This window comes from Lethenteron reissneri, chromosome 16 (genome assembly GCF_015708825.2).
Source record: "Lethenteron reissneri isolate LAM-NWPU_2019-01 chromosome 16, ASM1570882v1, whole genome shotgun sequence".
Taxonomy (NCBI): domain Eukaryota; kingdom Metazoa; phylum Chordata; class Hyperoartia; order Petromyzontiformes; family Petromyzontidae; genus Lethenteron; species Lethenteron reissneri.
In genome coordinates this window covers 4705512-4727711 of record NC_083794.1, presented here as the reverse complement: position 1 = coordinate 4727711, position 22200 = coordinate 4705512, and the positions used below count along the sequence as shown (strand labels likewise).

General features: G+C 43.0%; 1 protein-coding gene across 2 annotated transcripts in view; it reads left to right on the top strand.

Annotated features, from left to right (window-relative positions):
- The window catches only part of LOC133342867 (relaxin receptor 1-like), a 310499-nt gene that overhangs the window by 168519 nt on the left and 119780 nt on the right, over positions 1 to 22200 (top strand). Inside the window, exon 6 of one of the 2 annotated variants that reach the window (XM_061552221.1) lies at positions 5046 to 5117. The exons of the other annotated variant lie outside the window; for it this stretch is intronic. Coding sequence (XP_061408205.1) covers positions 5046 to 5117 — 72 coding nt within the window. The remainder of the gene's footprint in view (positions 1 to 5045; positions 5118 to 22200) is intronic. 2 annotated transcript variants of the gene reach the window in all.

Below are 22200 nucleotides of genomic sequence, written 5' to 3'. Positions count from 1 at the left end.
GCCAGTGTGGAAGAGGAGGCCAAATACCCTATTTCTCTCTAGTAGCGTGAACAATAAATTACAGGGCTGCATTGTTAATAAGACTCGCAAGAATAGGCCAATGTATCATTTCTCAACCTAAAAAGAAAATATCACCCACAACGATCATAGTGCTTCAGAAAGCATAAGCAGTCCATTCACCATGTGTTTGAAAAGGTGAATAACCTCTTAGCCAAGGTATTCCTAGACAAAATAATTGATCATATCATCATGTCACGTTGCATCATCAGTATGTACATTCAACAATCAGTCTTAGAGTATACTCTCTTTGTAAAAAGTCAAAATTAAAAGTGTAAAATTTTTACTCTTTGGTTTTGTTCGGTAAAGTCCCGTGGAAAGAAAATAAATTAAATAATATATATTTTTTTCTACGTGACTTTACCGAAAAAACCAAAGGGTAATTCCTGCAGTCACGAAAGCTTCAAATCAAGTTTGTAAAATGTTCTTGGATGGTGCTCATGTCCATTGGTGGCCCTGAGCCACTCTTATGGCATGAGCAGGTCTGTCCATTGGAAAGTAAATATTGACTTAAACACAAGCAGGATATTAATATCATGGCCTTGTTTGCTGCATTTTGGTTTCCAAGGCACGCGGCGAAATTTTAAGAATATGGTCTGATGCGCCCCATTGTTTCCCGACTTCAGAGATTGCCATGTTGAATGATTTTGATAGTCTATAATTTATCAAACAATTTAAACACCTCATTTAGATTAGATGAGAGCCTATTGTGACACGTGGTTTCTTGGCAAAGAGAGAGTCCAACGCTTATCGTGAAATAATTTTCACATGTTGAACACAGCAACTTGCGACTTTGTGCCATATTTTACGACATGCTTCAACATCAGCATTCTAGAACTGCGAGCCTCCAAGCCCAAATAATTGCAAATGCACATGTTGGACGAGTCTATTTCATTGAAATACTGATTGTATGCTCTTTTACGTAGTTCACGTAAACAGTTCTTGTTCTGCCGCATATTTCAACGTTAAAGTTATCCCACGCGTTTCGACTCATTGGCAATACTCCGTATTTCTTCACCATCCTTCGGCTATGGTGGAGGTGCAACGTCTCTATGACTAGGTTAAAGTCTCGTCTGGGACTGATGCAGTCCATCATCCTTCCGAGGCTGATAAATTAACAATTGTGTCACGTGGGAATCAACAGCGGTTGTATTATGTTGATTCAAATTTTCACCAAAGGAATGTATAATTGTACCACAATGGCAAGTGTATGACAACTATTTGGTTTACTAATGACAGCTAAATAAGGTAAATTGGTTGAAGCATTCTGTGTAGCGTGATCATAATTAACATGTATTGCATCTCGCTCGAGGAACTCTAGATGGATATGTAATCAATCTCGTTGAGGCGACTTCTGGAATCCGTCTTTTATTCAACTTATATTACAGTTTACTTCACGCTGCTGATAGGCAGCATGAGAGGGACAGATATAGAGAGAGAGATGCACTGCCATGTGGCAACTCGGAGCCCCGCTCCCGCGTGGCCCCCTTCCTCTGTTCGTTCCCGTTCTGACCACGTGTCGTTCGTCTCCACCCCTATTTAATACCCGGGTCACGTGGTACGTTTCCGCCAATCCTCGTTAGCCTGCATGGAATCTTCCAGGCTCCCTCATCAGCTCCTGGGACCACGCCCCTGACTCATCTCCTCATTGGCTGTGGCCAAAGCCAGCAGAACCAATCCTTATAGCTGTCACCTTTCCATCACGTCAGGGCCATGCCCCTAGGCTTCCCCCCATTGGCTGTAAACCAGGACCGGCAGAGCCAATCACCATGACGAGTTGTGATATGTCAGTGAGCTGGATATATCCTCATATTACAGATACACACGCAACACAAAATACAAACTTCTCCCATTTGCTGACATAAAGATGTCCTGGTTACCCTTAGATAATACAGGGGTTAGGGCCATAATCACAGTATGAAGAGTGGCGTAATTGCACAATCAGCTCGTTCACCGTTAATTGAATCCGAGGTGTTTCATTGCCAAACAATAATACATATTTGTTCTTGGATTAGGACACGTCCAAGTTTTTTTTTTACCTCGTGCTGATGTTTACCAAATTGTACTAGGCACTCATTTAAGGCTCATTGACTTAGGGGAGGCTGGTGTTCAGTTGGGAATTTAACCCAGGTGACCAGGATTGTACCACAACAGTAAGCAGTGCTCCACCCGAGGAGAATTTTAATTTGTGAATGCCTAGGTCCACGAAAATGTAATATTATGGAGTCGTATAACATCTGCCCATTAAGAATACAATTTGCTCGATATATATACTACCACAACATGCAGGCACTTACTGGTATAAGCCTCGAGGTGGCTTATACCATGGATATTTATGAACTGAAAACGTCATTATTCAATCTTGATTTGAAGCTTTCGTGACTGCAGGAATCCATACTCGTTGGTTCTTTTGGTAAAGTGACGTAGTTATTTTATATACCTACGTGACTTTACCGAAAGAACTAAAGAGTACATCATTATTCAGTTGTTAACATACATTCACATTGAATGTGTTTACTTTCTGTGCAATGTTTACTTCACAATATCTATACCCTGGAGGGAAATTTACGTGTAATGGGACATGGGCTCTTTCATTCCAGAACTGATGGACTCATTTTACGGTGTGTGGGTTCTGTATCACGCTTTGCCTACAAGTTGAAATTTTTTACATGTACACGAGAGATGCGCACCAATGGATATTAAGTCAGTAACGCATACGATGATGCTTCTGTGACATTGATATTTACACAGCTGAGTTAAATATTTGCGTATGTAATCCTATGATTTATTGTGGGTTTTTTAATGCACTAAATTGGTTATTTGTACAAGAGATATAGTTCCGATTCTGATGGCAATTTGAACTATTGACCTTTCTATTCATTACAATACGAGCACGCTGCCACCGTTTAAATGAGCATGAATGAAGATATATATAATAGTTAGGACGTACGTTTTACAGTCAGGTAGAGTTCATGGAGAGGGCTATTATATATTTTTATTCACTCTTGTATAAAGGTAAATGCTAAAGATGCCGCTCTATAATTACCTGTTTGTACCACTGCTGGCAGAAGGGCCTCGACTGAAGGGCCTCTAGCGAGGGTATGTGGCCTACTCTACCATGCTGGCCAGATACCTTGGAAGACATGGGAGTACACAAGAGTTTACCCCAACACACAGGACCGGCCGATGGACTAAATGTGCAGAGCCCATCTCTCCTGCTGGGTGGACAGAGGAGGGATTTCAGAATCAGAATCTTTATTTAGACTGGAGGAATCCGATAAGCCATGAAGCTCTTTTTCACAGATGTCCAGTATGGGCAGGTTAGAAAGTTACGACAAACGATACAAAAACACAATAGGAGTGCAACGTATAGGAAATGTAAACAATTCTTTACCAGGTAAAGTCCACTGAGTTATTAGCTTCTTTTTCAGAAGCAACCTGGCCACCAATGACAGCTCAACGAAGTGGTTCATTATGACTCAAGAAACTTTCCCAGTTCAATCTCCAAGCACAGCAGTTGAGACAAATGCTGTACTCGGAAGTCGGACTGGGGACCCCTGCCTGTGATATCACGGCAGCATCTCTTACCCTGTGTAGCATGTATAACCTCGAGTGGCTGTGACGGTTTTTTGTGAATCAATCGCTTATAACGCATCTGAATGGTTAACAACTGATTCGTACAAACCCAATTCGATTACTGTATCATGAGTGTAAGGATACGTTCAAATCAAATCATTTGCTACAAGCCTGCTAATTAATGTCCATTTGAGTAACTGGTGTGGTTATATTACTTTACTCACAATGTGACGGTTACAAGTTCAAATCCTGGTTTGGGGTGAGACCTGGCCCATCAGTCCGGCAGGGTTGCTAAACCTTTGTGGGACGTCAACAGCAGTAATTTAAAGAAATTGGCCTCTCATGTAAGATTGTGATCTTTCACGATCAAATATATTTCGATTTAAAGCTTTCGTGACTGCAGGGATTCATCTTCTTAGTTCTTTCGGTAAAGTCACGTAGAAGGGAAGTAATAAAATAATAAAAATAAAACATAATAAAATAATTCTCACGACGTTTCGGCCACAATGCAAGCAGCCGTCTTCAGGTGAAAACCAGGTCTGTCGGGGAGACAGCGTCTGAATGAAACACCACCACGCTTGGAGCGTATATTTAAGCTGGGTTGGAATTTAGCATATTTATGGGAAATGCAGGTATGTGATTAGTACTACTTGTGAAATGCGTAGGAGGTGGGCGGGGGGGTTTCAAAGTCATATTATGCCCGTGCATTATGCAGGATTAGCAGCATCAAAGGGAGGGAAAGGGAAGGAATGTTAATAGTATGTAGCTGCAGTGACTAAACATGATGATACTATGTAGTTTATACTTAATTTTTTTACGTGGTTGTTTAGTCACTCCAACTACATACTATTAACATTCCTTCCCTTTATTAATGCTACCCCTATTCCCTCCCTTTGATGCTGCTAATCCTGCATGATGCACGGGCATAATATGACTTTGAAACCCCCCCCGCCCACCTCCTACGCATTTCACAAGTAGTACTAATCACATACCTGCATTTCCCATAAATATGCTAAATTCCAACCCAGCTTAAATATACGCTCCAAGCGTGGTGGTGTTTCATTCAGACGCTGTCTCCCCGACAGACCTGGTCTTCACCTGAGGATGGCTGCTTGCGTTGTGGCCGAAACGTCGTGAGAATTATTTGATTATGTTTTATTTTTATTATTTTATTACTTCCCTTCTACGTGACTTTACCGACAGAACCAAGAAGATCCAATATGTATTTCGCCAACCTTGCGTTGTGTTGTAGCATTAGAATCATCAATGTAACCTAGGCTTCTGTTAACATCAAGTTGTTCCTAAAATATATATTTATTGGTGAACTGTTTTTAAAGACGCATCCTCTTCACAGCAACCATACAGTGACCGTTTAGAATCTGTTGTTGTTTTACCCTTTTCTGTTTACACAGGTACCTGCAGAATAACCAGATAAGATCAGTTTCCAGCAGAGCATTTTCTGGACTTCACAACCTTACCCGCCTGTGAGTAACGATTAGTGACGCAATTACGTTTTTAAATATATTATTGAGGCATTATTTGGTTAACCTCCTCGTGAATGTGCAGGGTGATCTGTCTTCACAAACCCCACTAATACTCTTCTCTGCACAATAAATAAGGAGCCATCAATGTCAGAATATTCAATCATCTGTTGAGAAAGGGAGTTAGAGGCTCATTAGAAATTCGTTGGGGTGTCTGTAAATGGATAGATGCTATGTTGTTGACTGATGAAAATATATATTTAGCTGGACATTGTGGGTGCATACCTAATGTAGCGACGTCGTCGCATGTCTCGAGCCTTGAGTGAGACAGAAGAGCAAGTAGGATGTTCGCCTGTCTCTGTTGGTCTTTGAGTGTTGTTTCTTAATAAATTGGGATTTTTCAATTCCCTCCACCAAGCCATCACTCTCAGCACGGAAATAAATAATGATTATTCATGTGATTTGCTTAGGGGTGGAGTGGTTGTGCAATAGTTGGCAATGCACTATGAACTCAGCAACCCCGAGTTTCATTCCTGGCCATAGCTAACATCAGTGGCAAGTAATATTTTAACCAATCCTGCCCCCCACCTCTCTCCCCACCCCCCACGTCTCCACCTGCACTGTCCGGCATGGTGTAGTATAGTCAATAGACCCTATAGACAGAGACAGCGTAGGGAGACCTTCATCTGGCAGTGAACTAACGATAGGTTGAAACATACATCTTCATTATAATTAATTTACTTACTCATTATTTTATACATTTTAACTCCTCACATGATGCATGAAAATAACGATTTCCATCTTGCTCTATTGAAGACTGGAAGCAGGTGGATTGCTTAATTATTCTGGCAAATCGCCCAATGATGCTGGATGTAATCACTATCAAAACATCATACTCAAATTGTTAATGTTGTGTATTTACTCTCCAACATATAGGTGGACTGAAGTAGTAACGAATTGGCACGTTTTATTTACGTGAAAAACCTTACTGGCTGTGTTGGGTGGTGGAGGGTTATGACACATTTATACTTACGCGATCTAACTCAAAAACCTTTATTATGAACGATTTCCTATAATATGACATGATACATTTTATTTTTGCAATCATGCAGATGTACAGATATCCTGCAACAGCATAAAGTAATTTTGAAATTTGCATGGCTTGTAATTAAATTATCCTCACACATATTCTTGGTGCAATATCCATCGTTATGAATGCAGTTTGTTTAATTTTGACAAGCACTGTTATTGAGTGCTACAATCAAAATGAAGTAGTTACTGCGGCTAATGTCACTGATTCTACCACATCTCATCTCCACTCTCTTCCTTTTGCTATATCACACAAATTATGCACAGTTGATACCTATAGTATCCCAGCATCTAACTTGAGGTTCTTCCTGACCTCTGTGGGTGGCCACTCCAATGCACACATGCTCCACCTGGCCCTATATGCATATATGCTTAACTTCCAAGTTAATCTAAGGTGCGGGGGAAGGACAACAAACTAAAAACACAAAATAAATGAGTTTCCAATTTAGATTGAAAAGTGTATCAAGGATCACCGCCCTAAATTCTTGACTACTGTGACGCTGTTTACACATCAGCTACTAATGAATCGCTCAACAGACCAAACCCGCTTCATCATTGTGCTCTTCGATTTGCACTCGATGTATCATACAGGACCGGCTGTTGTGACCTCTACTTGAAATCCAATCTCACATCACTTGATGTAACAAGAAATTTACATTGGGCTCTGTTCATCCAGGAAACATATTTGCAAATGTGTGCCATACTTAGCTCATTTATGAACACTATTTGGCTTTACCTGGTAAAATCTAAATGGTTTTTTTGTGTGATTTCCTTAACCTTTCCTATACTTTGCACTCCTATCGTGTTATTGTATTGTTTGTTATTGTAACTTTCTGACCCTGCCCCTGACTGGAGATCTGTGAGAAAGATCTTTGTAGCTCATTGGATTCCTCCAAGATTCTGAAAATGTTGATTCAATATTTAGCACCAGTGGGGTTGTTTGGGGGCGCCTATGGCGCCCCTCATATAATTTACGGCCTTTGGCCAGGAAAGTCACAAAAAAAATTGCACATGAACGACGCATTCACGCAAGCACCCGATGCTCCATTTTGAAGTTTTTAAATTAAACATCTTTGAATTGTATCGTTTGTATTGATTAGATAATTAATTTCTTCATTAAAAGCTTATATCAATTTACATCTGGAAGACTTAATTGAAAACGACATTTCGTGTGAATTTTGTCTGGTCGTTAAGTAGATGGCCTTGCTGGGCGTTCGGTTAGATGCGGTATTTCACCTGTTTGGGATTGCGGGATCGAGATAAGGTGACATAGAGCTAGACGTGCGAGAAGACCGCCGTCTGCAGATCGATTCCAACGTAATCGAACGTCTGTCCGTCGCCTCCATCGTTCATGCAGGGGGCACGTCGGTTTGCAGCGCCCCCTGCATGAAAACGACGGAAAGTGCAGCGTTCATCACAGATAAAGTTGCGCGCTTATATGAGAGTATGTGTATAGGGGGTGAGAACTACACTGGAATGCACGGTAGACAAAAGCAGACCACATCCATTACTCGCGCTGTTTCCATTTAACATTGTTTTACAGCCATGGTTAGCAATGACTGTGTCGTGTCCCCCTGCGTTTCTTTTTGCCCCCCCCCCCCACCCAATACAAAAGCCTCTTCTTCCAGATTATATTCATAGTACTTTCCTGCTATATTCTCATAGCTGTCAAACCATACGTTTTACCCGCATTATTGTATAGGGAAATTGAGTTTCCAGGTCCATAGGGCGTACAGCCGTTTCAATACGGGCAACAAAACATTGCCTAGTTGTTCGTGTTTCTCCCTTGTAATGGGTTTTTGTAGAATGAACGTTGAGATTTATAATGGCACGAGGTGACTAATGAGGTCTGACTTGGTCTATAATAAGGTAGGCACTGATAAAGAGTTGACAGGTATGTATTGTTCTGAACTACCAAGTTCATTCTACCTATCTTGCCACTAAATCACTGGCATTTTCTGTATACACGTGCATTCAAAGGCCACAGTCTGTTGTTTTATCAGTTTTTTTTCTTAATTCATCTCTCTGACCCATACACTGTCACATACATTTTAAATCGTCTTTACAATATGTTTATTTTTATCCCAGAAATATATTATTTTAAAGATTAGCCACAGCGGCGGGGAAGTGGGGGACAATCTTTATCCCCTACTTAAGAATGTTTACATCCTGGTCTCTTGTGTTTGGTTAGCATCACAAATGTTAAGACAACCAACTGTGTCAACCTGAGCTCTGACCTGAAATTGAGGCGAAGACATTCAACTGAAATATATCTTTTTTTTTAATTAAAACTGGATAACCACTAACACTTGTTATTAAAATTATTATTCTGGCTGTTGGTATGCTTCCAGGAAGAGTTGGTTTGTACTCGTGCTCATCGTGGCCATGAGTGGCTGATAAAAATTCCACATTCCTATAGCAACCTTTAGTCTGTCCAAAGGACAAACGAAGATTGAAACCTTTATAAACTGAAAATGTACATTTATAATTCACATGGATAAAAAAAATAAACTACCAGGACACTATTAAGAAAATATTTACATGGAAAATAAAGAAAATACAGAATGTGCAAAACAAGCAATTATAGATGTAGTTAGTTATATGCATTCCACGGACCATCATTCTTGCCAGGATATCCACATTTGAAGCAATGCATTCTTGTTTACAATCAGTCATTCAATATGTGAAGTTAAGGTTTATCGCAATGGTAAAATGAATCTTACACAACAGACAAAACTCTTTCTAGAATAGCAGCAGTGTTTAAAGCTGGAAACACACCGGCATTTACAACTGTGGAACAAAATCATCGGGCAGCTCACGGCACGTAGCTTTCCTGCGGCTCTTCAAGTCATTTGGTTTTCGCGTGTTTAATAAAACACGTAGGCTCTCTGCCAAGTCTAGAAGGCTTTCTGGCAGTGTTGGGGGGGGGGCGGCTTCAGTAGAACCCATGTTTAGCCTGTAATATTACTTTCTCAATGTTTATACTGAAAACAGACAAGCTCATAATTCATATAATAATGAGGTAGTGACATGACCCGACGTTCGCCGCTATGTTACTACTACCGTGCATTAGCCATAGAATACTATGCATCGTCTCCTGCGCGGTGGACGTTAAAGATCTCGTGATGCCATTCGAAATGAGTGGGCCATTGTGTGCCCATGTCACGGTCCAAATTTTCCAAATTCTAAAAAGTTACCCACGAATTACCCAATCGGGATCACACACAGAAGCATCGCCCCCCACTGTAAAACTACTGCAGACGATGTCAGTGAGACTGAGATCCGTTTGTTTAAGGCCGCCTTATACAGTACATCTACATTATTATGATTATTAAATATAGCGCCTTAGTGATAGCCTCGCACTATAAGAACGATAAAACACGTACTAAATGTACTACATTATTCACTATTATTATATAAAACGTGTAAGCGTTTTTTTCCCTGTTACCTTAAACCACACAGCCACCTGCACATCATCTGAGTTACCATCAGTTAAAGTTTCAAACTTATAACAAAATTGTGGATAATATTTTTTGAAAATATGGGTGACGCCAAATGTCGATGATAGCACTTCCAGTGCAACAAGATCTTGTATACCGGGTCCCTAGCCACCTAGACCAGCACCTAGGAGGTGGTGTTGAGTGAGGGGCTGAGGAGATAAATGGAGCCTATATCTCTTTAAAGATTGAAGAAAAAGCTAAACATCATGTACCTCAGACAATCTGGGAAAGCCAGACGTATTAGTTTGTGTCCACTTTATTGTCAGTGGTCAATATCACTACATAAGGAGTCGCGTAAGGGTCACCATCAGCATCATCGTATGTTTGTTGAACTTCTCTCGCACCGTAGGTAGCCGGCCGTGCTAATGGGAGGTGCGGGACGAGTATCGTCGTTACCACCTCGCGAGGTATCATTTGTCCAAGGCCCATAAACTAGTCTCTTGCCAATAGAATGTAGAATGTGCACTACTGCCTCATTCGAACACTGGTTTAATATACATAATAACATCTTAATTTTTTACCATTGGTGGAAGTGAATTTATTTTAAGTTCTTTTTCAGGTTCTCCACATAAACTTGACATCAGTGATGGATTTTGTCCCTGTTACATTGAATAATTGTCCTCAGCCATTGTCAATCCACTGCTGGATGAAAGCTTCCCCAAATCGCCACGATCTCTCACAGTTCTGAAATGTAATAATCCACCTAGCTCATTTCATCTCACCAACTCACTAGTAAGCTCCATTATTATTTCTGGACAATTGGACATCATCAATTCCAACAATGCGTCCTACTCAAGCCGATTATTTGTCTTGAATTATGGTCTATAAACTGTGCATGTTCTCCAATCCATGAATACAATACATCTGAGCTCTTGTTACTATTCTTTGTATGACTTCACTCCTCTTGTGTATGTACGCATTGACTTCTGCTGAACACACAGAGGTCCATCCAATCTGAGTTGAACAAATTGCTCTGGGAATATACCGTAGTAATTTCCTCGAGTGACAACACCACTGAGAACAGATTGTTTTAAAAGAATGTAGCTATTAAAATGTCATTTTATTCCTCGGGTGACGTTAGCGCAAACACCTCCTGATGTAAAATGCAGCTGAGTGCGCCCATATCACCAACACGCCAACGCTTTCACAGTCAAGCAGTCGAAACTGTCTGACAATTTACAACGTTTTGAGTTCAAACGCTGGTCGACTCGGTCACCATCGTCTCTCCGCGTTGAAATAACAAAAACATTTAATCCCACGTTGTGGGACGTCAATGGCGGTGGTTCCCTGGAGAGACGTGCACCAAATTGGATTACGTTGGCAGAGCCCCCTAATGGGGCATGACGGCCGGCACCGTCGCTCCGATGTAGCCAACCGTACTAAAATGGAAGGTGCCTGTGTCTGCTTCTGATTAATTGTTATTTCATGCAATTTTTCAGGCACCCTTTTCCAAGGGTGAAATTATTTGTGCACAATTGGTCTCTCGTATGGCCAAATAAGAACGACTCTTAGAGATTCAGTTGTGAGCGATTTAGCTATTCTATTGTTTTGTCTGACAGGTAGTGAACTTCGCATACACCCAACCACCGCCTTAAGATCTATTTTTGGGGCAGTGCAAAGTTCTACAGCCCATGGTTTGGTGTACGTAGCCGCGGTTGCACACAGGGGAGTCTTTTATTTTCCACGTGCGCACTGGACATCCGCATCTTCATACAAGTTGGTCGCTGGGGATATGCGACGGTATGAAAAACCAAGTCCTTGACATGTTCTGGATGAATTTCGGTGTTATGTAATCTTCTGGGGGAATAGCAACATTTTAATGGAAAAGTGTGAGGCGAGCTTGGAGTCTGCTGTTTTGCAGGGACAGCCAAACTGAGGTCTTGTGTCAGAGGTGACAGGTTTGCTAATAATACTGGCTCCAGTCACTGGCTTCAGGCCTCCATAAGAAATGAGCGCCGTCCTCTGCTCATTCAGACTCGGAGACACCTGTAGTGGAACTCACCCAAAATACAAGTGGTGTATCTACCAGCTTGTTTGTTTTGTTTCATTTTCTATTACTTGCTTGAAACAAATGTTAAACGCTAAAAATAATTGGTAAAATATTATAAGCTTTGGTCTATTCTGTATTCTGCTCTAGCTCTCACCCCTATTTAAACTAAACTTTTTTTTATTAACCAGGAAAGGTCCACTGAGCTTTATATCTCTTTTTCAGAAGCGACTTGGCCCCAAATGCTCAACGAAGTGGCTTATCAAGTGGAAATGTATAGCAACCAAACACTCTAAACGCATGTTTATAAATGTGGAGTGGAAAAAAACGGAGGACCCGGAGAAAGATCCACATGACTAAAGGGAGAGAGACACGCAAACTCCAAATATGCAGCAAGCGTCAGGGTCGGGATCAAATCCAGGACCTCCGGCATACCAGGCGAGGTAGCTGACATTGCTTAATTGCACTAATTATTGCACTCTGTCCAGCATCCCTCCACTTTTGCATACAGATTACATATCCAATAAAGCTTCAAAGAAGGGGGGCTGATCCTTCAACGAGGGTGGGAGGCTTGACCCCTCCAGCCCCACCAATGCTGTGGGGCTATGTAAGTTATTTATTTTGCCAAGGAGTTGAGTAAGCGCAAGTACATTGAGTCTTGAAGATAATTCTGGAATATAAGTAATTTATTACCGTGATAAAGGGGGCATATCAGCGGTGTTCTGTATCTCTTTTAATGCGCGGATTACTGATTTTAGGTCAGCTATAAAGAAGAGTGCTGCATTAATCAAGGCCGGGGGTAATAAAAGCACGAATGCGTGTCTCAGCAGTAGGGAAATAAGGATGTTGGCACAGACAGGAGGTGTCACGGACATGGTGAAAAATGGTATAGCAGAGCTGAGAAACGTGCGGCATTTGTACTCCTGCATGTCTTGAGTGCCCGTGTGCATACCCAAGCATTGCCGTGCTTGTGTGGGTCCACGTGTCTCTGTCATTACCTCCGTTATGGGCAATGCTGTTGTATTGGTGAGCGCATTGAGCTACAATCCTAGCAATCCAGGTTCAGAAACAATTATTAGCTTTCCTTACCATCAACAAATGACATTTTATTACCACTGCTTGAAGTCGCGCAAGCTATTTTGGACGCCCGCACTAAACCTTCGGCAATGCAAATTCAACCCTGATGATGATGCTTGGAAAGCTAATTGGAAGAAAAAAAAGGGGGAAAAACCCTATTATTATATTTTAGTACTAGCAAAGGAGGTCTAATGATGTTAATGCTCACCCCGAGCCCTCATTACTTTGATAATGCATTGTCTTTGAGCTGTACGCCTTTTTTGGCGTCCTCTGGTTGAGCACCAATTGGGTCGAGGCTCAAAAAAAAAGCCGTCCCTTGGTGTGAACCAATTAGATTCAAGGACAATGCATATATTATCAGTGTGTTTTTTGTTTGCATTTTGACTGCAAGTATTGTGGTTAATACAGACATGAATCCTTGTAAAAAGGTTTGAGTTTTGTTGCCAGAAAAAAGGGGGAAAACCCTATTATTATATTTTGGTACTGGCAAAGGAGGTCTAATGATGTAGATGCTCACCCCGAGCCCTCATTACTTTGATAGTGCATTGTCTTTGAGCTGTACGCCTTTTAGCGCCCTCTGGTCGAGCACCAATTGGGTCGAGGCTCAAAAGAAAGCCGTCCCTTGGTGTGGACCAATCAGTTTCAAGGACAATGCATATATTATCATAGTGTGTTTTTTGTTCGCATTTTGACTGCAAGTATTGTGGTTAATGCAGACATGAATCCTTGTAAAAAGGTTTCAGTTTTGTTGCCCTATTATTAAGTTAATTGGAGTTCACAAGAAGTTGCAAATGAACACCTTGTGAAAGAAGTGATGCAGAAAATCCCTGACTTTGAACTTCCATGGAGCTTATGGACCACAATCCTCAACCGCATCCGCATGAATCATGGCACATACGGTTACTCAATGCACAAGTGGAAAATGTAAAACTTTTCAGTGTGCAACTGTGGTCATCCAGAACAGACTGTTGAACATGTAACGACTCAATGCCCGATTCACAAATACAAAGGAGGCAACATCACAACGATTCACTCTGCTACTCTTGATGCAATTAGCTAGCTCAACCACCTAAATGTAAAATTATCGATGTTGCTCTGGATCAACATCAGCCATACGAAAACATAAGATGTTTTCAATACATGCTTAGTGGTACGCTCATCTGCATTATTTGACAGTGATGTGCAATGGGCCAGATTTATGAATAATAACAGCTTGCAACATTGGTCTTCTTTTGAATAAAAAATATACCCGAAAACTTGCTATACAAACAGTGAGCATTTTATAATTGTTTGACAATATTACCAGTCTTGATTTTTCCTGTTGTCCTTCATTAAACAATTGACATATAAAAGCAATATATTACTTTCTATATTTCATGAGCATGCACAGAGCAGCACTTAACAGACAGCGAGGAACACAAGGATCAGGGAACTAATTAGTAAAAATCGGGGACGTAACATTATTGATGAAGGTGTAATTAAGTGGGCTCGATCTATGCACATCACTGGAAATAATGACAGCAGGCAGAGTGGCATTCTAAGTAAGGAATATGCCCAGGAGGACAACAAACTTGAACGTGGAGCATTGAGAACAGTTCATTTGTGTTGGTGATATTTATTGTAGCATTATGGGACCATGGGGAGGCCTTCATTCAGCAGTAGATAATCCACGGATCTTGAAGATGATAGATTCATGAGCAAGAGGACAACATTTTAGGCATTACTAAACGTTCCTTTGCAGTAAAACATTTTTTATTAACATATAAACACTTGAAGGCAGGCGTGATGCATTTTCATAATGATGGCAATATAATGTAGTATAATTTTCTACATTTGAGTAATTGCAGACATTATAGGCATAATGGATCTCAAAGCACCTGCATTTTACAAAAAACATGGTAAACATTGAAATTACAAGTTTCCATTAATACCATAACAGCAAGAGGGCATTAGTTATAATATTCTTACAAAACATTGTTTATGACAGCTAATCAGAATTCTTCTTTATGAATTATCGCTTATAATGTTTATTTCCAGACAATTATGTAACCTAAATTTTTGAATATGGAATAAGTCTATAAAAAATACTGTCCTAACACTTTAGTCATATATATATATTTTGGCCATCAGTGATAGTTTAATACTTTTATATACAAATATGTACCGCACACGGTGTGTAAAATAAATCAATTATTAGCCGCGGTAGCGAGATGTTAACTCCTCGCCTGGTATGCAGGAGGTCGTGGGTTTGATCCCGACCCTGATGCCTGCTGCTGTATATTTGGAGTTTGCGTGTCTCTCTTCCCGTAGTCACGTGGATTTTTCTCCGAGTTCTCCTCCACATTTATAAACATGCCCTTAAAGCATTTGGCTGCCGGCTATACATTTCTATGTGATAAGCCACTTCGTTGAGCTATCATTTGTGGCCAGGTCTCTTCTGAAAAAGAGACACATAGCTTAGTCGGCCTTCCCTGGTTAAATAAAAAATGATTTACTTTAGCTTGACATAAATATTTTCAGCCATTCTCAATAATTTAATCGATTAAAGCCTCCTCATGCCATTCCATTCATGGGGGCTATTGACATACTTCACCATACTGATAAACAACTAGAATATGGAACATCATTATAGAGGGATGCATCAAATTGAGGTTGCAATGGGTAAGGAACGTGTACGGGATGGAGGAGGTTAGGTGACTGAGATAGACACTTGTGTGGCACCCAAAGGTTGGCGATCAAAGAAAGACTGAGAGCCAGAGGGTATGATGCCATAAGAGGATTCGGAGATCTGATATAGACTGTGCAACTGTGGCATTGTCCGTCAAAAGGAAGGAAAGAAGAAAACATTGTATGCATGTATGTTGAACTTATTTCACACCGTACCTATTCAACCGTGATAATTGGAGGTGTGGGGGAAGCACAACAAGCTCAACACAAAAAAACGGTTGTTAACAAATTATTTTTCAACCTAGATGATTTAAAAGTGCATAGCTCCAGTGGCTTCCTAATATCGGAAGAGCTTTCCAGACGACCACAGAAGCGCATCTGAAAGCACGTGATGCAGTGACCATCTTTGTTTGATGGCCAGCCAAAAGCCACTGTAAGGATTACCGGAGTTTAAGTGAGAGTGTATGCTCCTTAACGAAACCAGCAAGGTGTTGTGGTTCATATCTGGCAAGCACTTTTTAAGATGTGGTGGCATAATTGGAATCGCCCATGATCACCTCTGGATATTGTATATCTCAAAATGAGAAAGATGCATACACATTCTGCTGAATTTCAGAATTTCAGCCTTCCAAATCACTTTACGTGCTATTTTACAGCCTTCTCAATTAAATTGGCATGCACAGCAGATGTGAAATGTTATGGATATAGGGGACATGCATTTGCGATGCTGGGTGAGGTTTTTGTGCATTCCACTGAGAGCCAGAAGCTATGAAATCTAAACTCGGAGCACTTTAACATCAGAGAAGGAAAGAGCATGTCTTTTCTTTTGGGGAAATAATTCTCAACATTTATTGGAATATCTGAAAGTAAAACTTAATGCCCTGGCACATTTATGAGACAGACCTATAGGCAACAACACGAGGGTCAGATTTAAGGCTGTTGATCTGCTTGCAAGTGAGGATGGATCGGGAGCATTTTTTCTAGAATGACGCATGATACTTTTATGGAAAGATATAGTCGAAAACACATTTTGTGTGCTTTCTGACAATCTTTGGTACACCACGCTGCTGCTGCATGGCCAACCTATCATTTTTACTTAAAGCAAAAAATATATAAATAAATAAGCATTTTAATAAATAGCGGCACTTTGGTTTTTACATACCTGACTGACAAATGAAACATGCTGGCTATGCAAGCAAATGGTTGCAGTTCAAGTTTGCACGCTATAGGGGGTTATGCGTTTTGTTAAAGCCAACAAGTAGTTGCAATTTAGGAAGATGTGTGAGCATTGCTGATCATAATCAGCAAGAGTCTTTATTATGGGCTGTGACAAGTATCGGAATACGAATCTTTATTTGGACTGTAGGAGGAATCTAATGAGATATTTAGCTTTTTTTCACAGATGTCCAGTAACAAATATATCCTATGACGACTACTCTATTTCACATATTTTTTGACGATGATTTTTTTTTAAAAGCCCTCCAATGGCCATACCAGTGAAATGTCCATCTGGTACAGTTACTATGGGAGCGGATTGGTGCCCATGTGCACCGTTGAGGCATATCTATTTTGTTGGTTAATCGTGTTCGTGTATGCTGCTAATTGCTACCCAATCTTTGAATGAGTTGGAGACCCTGTGGCTCTACCAGGAGCTCACCTGCAAACAGGCTGACCTTCACCACCAGCTCAACCAAAACAAAACATTTGCCTAGGCACTCCGTGTCACTGAACACTCCATCCACCCTTATATACTTTAATAATTGGGGTTGGTAGTTGAGAGGTGGGAGGAGTTCCCATACTTGGCCAGGCCCTGATTTGGCAGCAGTTGGTCTCACTCTGAGTCAGTCAAGCGGCGTTATCTTCTAACGAGCTCGGAGCTAATGTAATTGGCATTTTTTGGCATTTACACATGTGTAGTGAGTTCAATTGAGTCGCAGCTGTACTCTTGGAGGCAACACATTTATTTAACACCAACACACGGAGTAACTGCCCCTTAACAGAATAACAACCTATGGTGGTGACTATCAGGCTAACTACACTAATTACTTCTAGTTTTGAAGCACTAATTACAATATAACTAGCTACGACGGACCGGACCACAGCTCTTGGCCAGGTCCATGTGTTGGAGACTCGGTAGAACATAGAACGTTGACGAAGGCTTCTTCAGGATGAAAAACAACACCGGTCCCTCTGGGGGACCCGGCTTATATTCTCTGCGGCGTGGCTGGCTCCACCCTTGGCCATGACCACCTTCCAGAATCCTCGAGCAGGATCTGGACCCCGACCACGTGACCACCCCTAGCCCCCACTTGGGGCACCTTTGTAGACTTAACCGGTCACGTGTCCTCTCGGGTCAACCAGAGTACCATGGTCTCTAATAACCTTATTCCTACAGTCGGCGCATCCACACCCTATTCTGTAGAGCTGGCACTGCACGCCGAGCATGGTGCCATCCAGCACTATCAATCAGCGCTGACCGAGCCCCTCTAGGGCCGGTATTACACCCACACCATAGTGGTATCCGCGATGTCAAGACACTGCACGCCGTGCCTCCCTAAGGCCGGCACTACACAGTGGCATCCCGCGATGTCACTACACATATATGTGTGTATTATGATCCTCGTTTCATTATTCCAGCAAGATTGACTTTGTGATCGTTTAACAGTGGATGTCCTATGAATAGACTACCGTCACTATAGGAATGTGATATTCTATCACTGGCTCGGGGCCAACATATAAAAGTGAGCACTGCCAAAATGCTTGCTTGAGCATGTAAACACTTTGGCTTTATAGATTTGATTATGCGTCTGTGTATATATATGTGGGGAGTGGAAGTGTAATGATTAGCTTGCTGTGCTACGAACCCGGCGACCTGAGTTCGATTCCCACTCATGACCAACACCAGTGATGATTATCTAAATGGGTCCTGATCCTCCCCTAGGTCGACTCAGCTTCAAATGACTACCTGATGTGGTGCATAACAATTGCCACTAGGGAGACAAAGGTGGCCATGCGTGGCTGAAGGCCACCCATCCCCTCGTGTGCCATTCCAGCCTTCATAGGTGCTCGCTAACAGCACTTGCTCCTACAGTCTGGTAAGGCTATACGCTATCAATCAGTGCTGACCGAGCCTCTCTTGGGCCGGTATTACACCCACACCATAGTGGTATCTGGCTTATATCCTCTGTGTCGGGGCTGGCTCCGCCCTTAGCCACAACCACCTTCTCGAGCCCTCGAGCAAGATCTTGACCCTGACACGTGACCACCCCCAAGCCCCCACCTGGGACCCCTGTGTAGACTTTACCGGTTACGTGTCCTCTAGGGTCAACCAGAGTGCCATGGCCTATATTAACCCCATTCCTGTGTCCGGCACCCTGACACCCCATCCTGTAGGGGTCAGCACTGCAAGCAGAGCGTTGTGCCATCCAGCACTGTCAGTCAGTGCTCACCGAGCCCCTCTAGGGCCGGTACTGCACCCACATATACATGGTGCCTACGATGTCAATACATCGCACACCGTGCCTCCCTAGGACCGGCACTACACAGTGACATCCGTGATGTCACTGTATCACCCCCCCCCCTCGTAGCACTCAGCCATCCAGGCTGTCAACTCCCCTTTTAAAACAAATAACCTCAATAAAGTGAATAAAAACCTCAATGTGTGCCTCAACAATAATCATTGACAAATAAATACCGCAGCCCACCTATACAATAAATACACTATCTACAATTGTACAGTAAAGGACAGGGAAAAGGGTGAAAGTACAGAACAACAACCATGATAGAGAAGAAAACCAAAATGCAATAAAACGCGACGCTTGGAACCCCCTCCATCACCAATATCTCCCACCCTCACCATGTAACAACACCCACAAGCACAATAAAGGCTAGGTTCAGCCAATTACCGACATGGCCTGCCGAGTGCGACAACCAACTGATGGTGTGGGAGTGTGTGTGTATGGGGATCACGAAAACCGAAGAGTCTTTGATCGAGTCCATGTGGCCGAGCCCCCAGGGGAGGTGGGCTCGCTCTCCCTGGAGGTCCCGGGGAGAATATGCAAATGTCCCTTCTAACTCGGCTCCTCACGAAGAGCAGTAGGTCGGGTAGACGGGCTCTCCTCTCCCGAATCCAGTGGAGACGGCGCAGGCGGCGGCTCCAGGGATGTTAGATGCGCAGCACCTGAGGACGGGATCCCATGACTCCGCTGAGGACCATCCTCAGCGGGTAAGCACCTCAGCTCACCGGACACATCTGACACTCGGCCTTTGCGGTGTGGAGATGGAACGAACTCACGCGGAGTGATGAAAGGCTTGAGGCGTGAGGGATGTACAAACAAACTCCGCTGACCCAAGAGAATCTGAACACAGTGGTCGAACGACCCGAATCACATCAACCGGCCCCCTCCAGGGATTAAACAATTTGAGTGACGTTCCCACCGGTACCTGTAGACAATGCAACCAGGCTCTGTCCCCTGGCACCCACTCATGTGCGGAAGTACGGAAATCGCTCAGCCGCTCATTTGCCAATTGGCATGAATTGGAATTTTCCCTGGAAGCCTCCCGCGCTTCGGAAAGCTTCTGAAGGGTAAAGCACATGGTGTCAGAAATTTTCGATTTAGCCTTGTTTGGCGCGGCTCATAACTGGATATCAATCTGGGGTCGTGTTCTCTCCCATACATTAAAAAAACGGGGAGTAGCCAGTGGATGTGCGAGGAGCCATTCCATAAGCAGCCAGAATTCCAGTCAAGTTGGGGCTTGCGTGACCTGATGACTCAACATGGAGGCCAGAGTCCTGTTCAGCCGCTCGACCATGCCATCCGTCTGCGGGTGGTATGGTGACATACATACTTTCTTTGTTCCCAACAAATCGCACACCTCGCACAACAATTTTGAAGAAAATGTTTTGCCCTGATCGGTCGGGAGCACCCTTGTCCATCACATAGCCATTGAGGAATGCCTCGGTGATCGTCGCCGCCGACTGATTGGGGAGCGGCCAAGCCACCAGCCATCATGAGAAATACTCGACTCCCACTAGCAAATACTTATTCCCACGAGGGGTAGTGGGAAATGGACCAAGGATGTCCAGAGCAACCAGTTCGTTTATGCGGGAGACCTGAATCAATTGCAACGGTGGATAACAGGGTTTTGACGGCGGTTTCTGCCGCGCACTGTACACACCCTATCAGCAAGTTAGTGACATCTTCCGCCATGCCAGGCCAGAAGAAGTCCAGTTTAAGTGTGACCAACGTCTTATGCACCCCCAGGTGCATCAGTCACTCGTGTACCACTCAAATGACCTTACCCCACAGGGCTGTGGGCACAACAATGTTATAACGGCGCAAACCTCCATCCAAATCCATAAGCAAGCCATCTCTCAGAATGAGAGAGGAAACACCTCATCAGTCCCCACCCCCGTCAGCCTCCTTGACATGGCATCACGACAGAGCATCTGTGTTCGTGTGTTGGGAGCCTTTGCGATAAGTAACATGAAAGGAATAGTCCTGGAGGACTTCCAACCAACGTGAAAGTTGGACAGAGGACTGTTCAATACGCAACGCGTACTGTAGCACTGCATGGTCAGAGCACACTTCAAAGCATCTCCCATACAAATAGGGGCGTTACTGTTGCATGAAGAACATGGTAGCTAACAGTTCCCAGCGTGTGACACAATACCGTTGTTCAGCCGGAGACAGTACCCTGCTTCCATATGCGACAACACTTTGGACGCCATTGACAACTTGAGACATAACAGCTGCAATTTCGGTGTTAGTGGCGCCTGTATCCAGGACGAACGGCAAGGAAAAGTCGGGGTAGCGGAGGGGAGAGGCGTTCACTAAGCCATCCTGGAGCGCAACAAATGCGGCCTCCTCCTCCCCCCAATGGAATTTCTGACCCTTTGCCGTTAAGGCATGGAGAGGTTTAGCGATGGTCATGAACCCGGTGACAAAACGGCGGTAATAGTATGCGAATCTTATGAAACTGCGCACCTCTCCTACTGACGTGGGGGTCGGTCAAGTACGAACACACGCGGCTTTGTCCAGGTCAGTCGCAATACCCGATTTGCTGACTATGTGGCCAAGATATCGAACCTATTTTTGGAGAAGGCGACACTTCTGTGGTTTGAATTTTCGGTTGGCTGCACATATTTTAAGAAACATGGCACGTAACCGTTCGAGGTGTTCATCAAGCGTATGGCTGAAAATTATAACATTGTCGAGATATATCAGGCACGTGTCCCACTGATGACCAGCTATAACCAGTTCTATCAACTGCTGGAATGTAGCTGGCATGGAATGAAGGCCCATCGGAAGCCGATTAAATTCGAACAAGCCTTGTGGTGTACGAAAGACGGTTTTGGGCTTAGAGGCTTCATCTCGTGGCAACTGCCAAAACCTGGATAGGAGGTCAAGAGTGGAAAAGAACCATGCTCCTGCTAGAGCATCCAGACAGTCGTCCATCCGAGGTAGAGGGTACGCGTCAGCAACAGAGATCTTATTAAGCTTACGGAAGTCAACACAGAAGTGCAAGCTACCATCCTGCTTTTGAACAAGGACAATAGGGGCTCCCTATGGGCTGGTGGACGGTGAAATAATATCCGTAGCTAACATTTTGTCAACCAACAGCCATACGTGTTCTTTTGTTAAGAGCTCAGCCAGTCGGGATTCTGCCAGATGGGAGCGGCGTCACCCATATCAATGTGATTACTCAAAAGCGTAGTGCGGTCGATGTCAAATTTGTCTTTGCTAAAGACATCCGAGAATTTGCG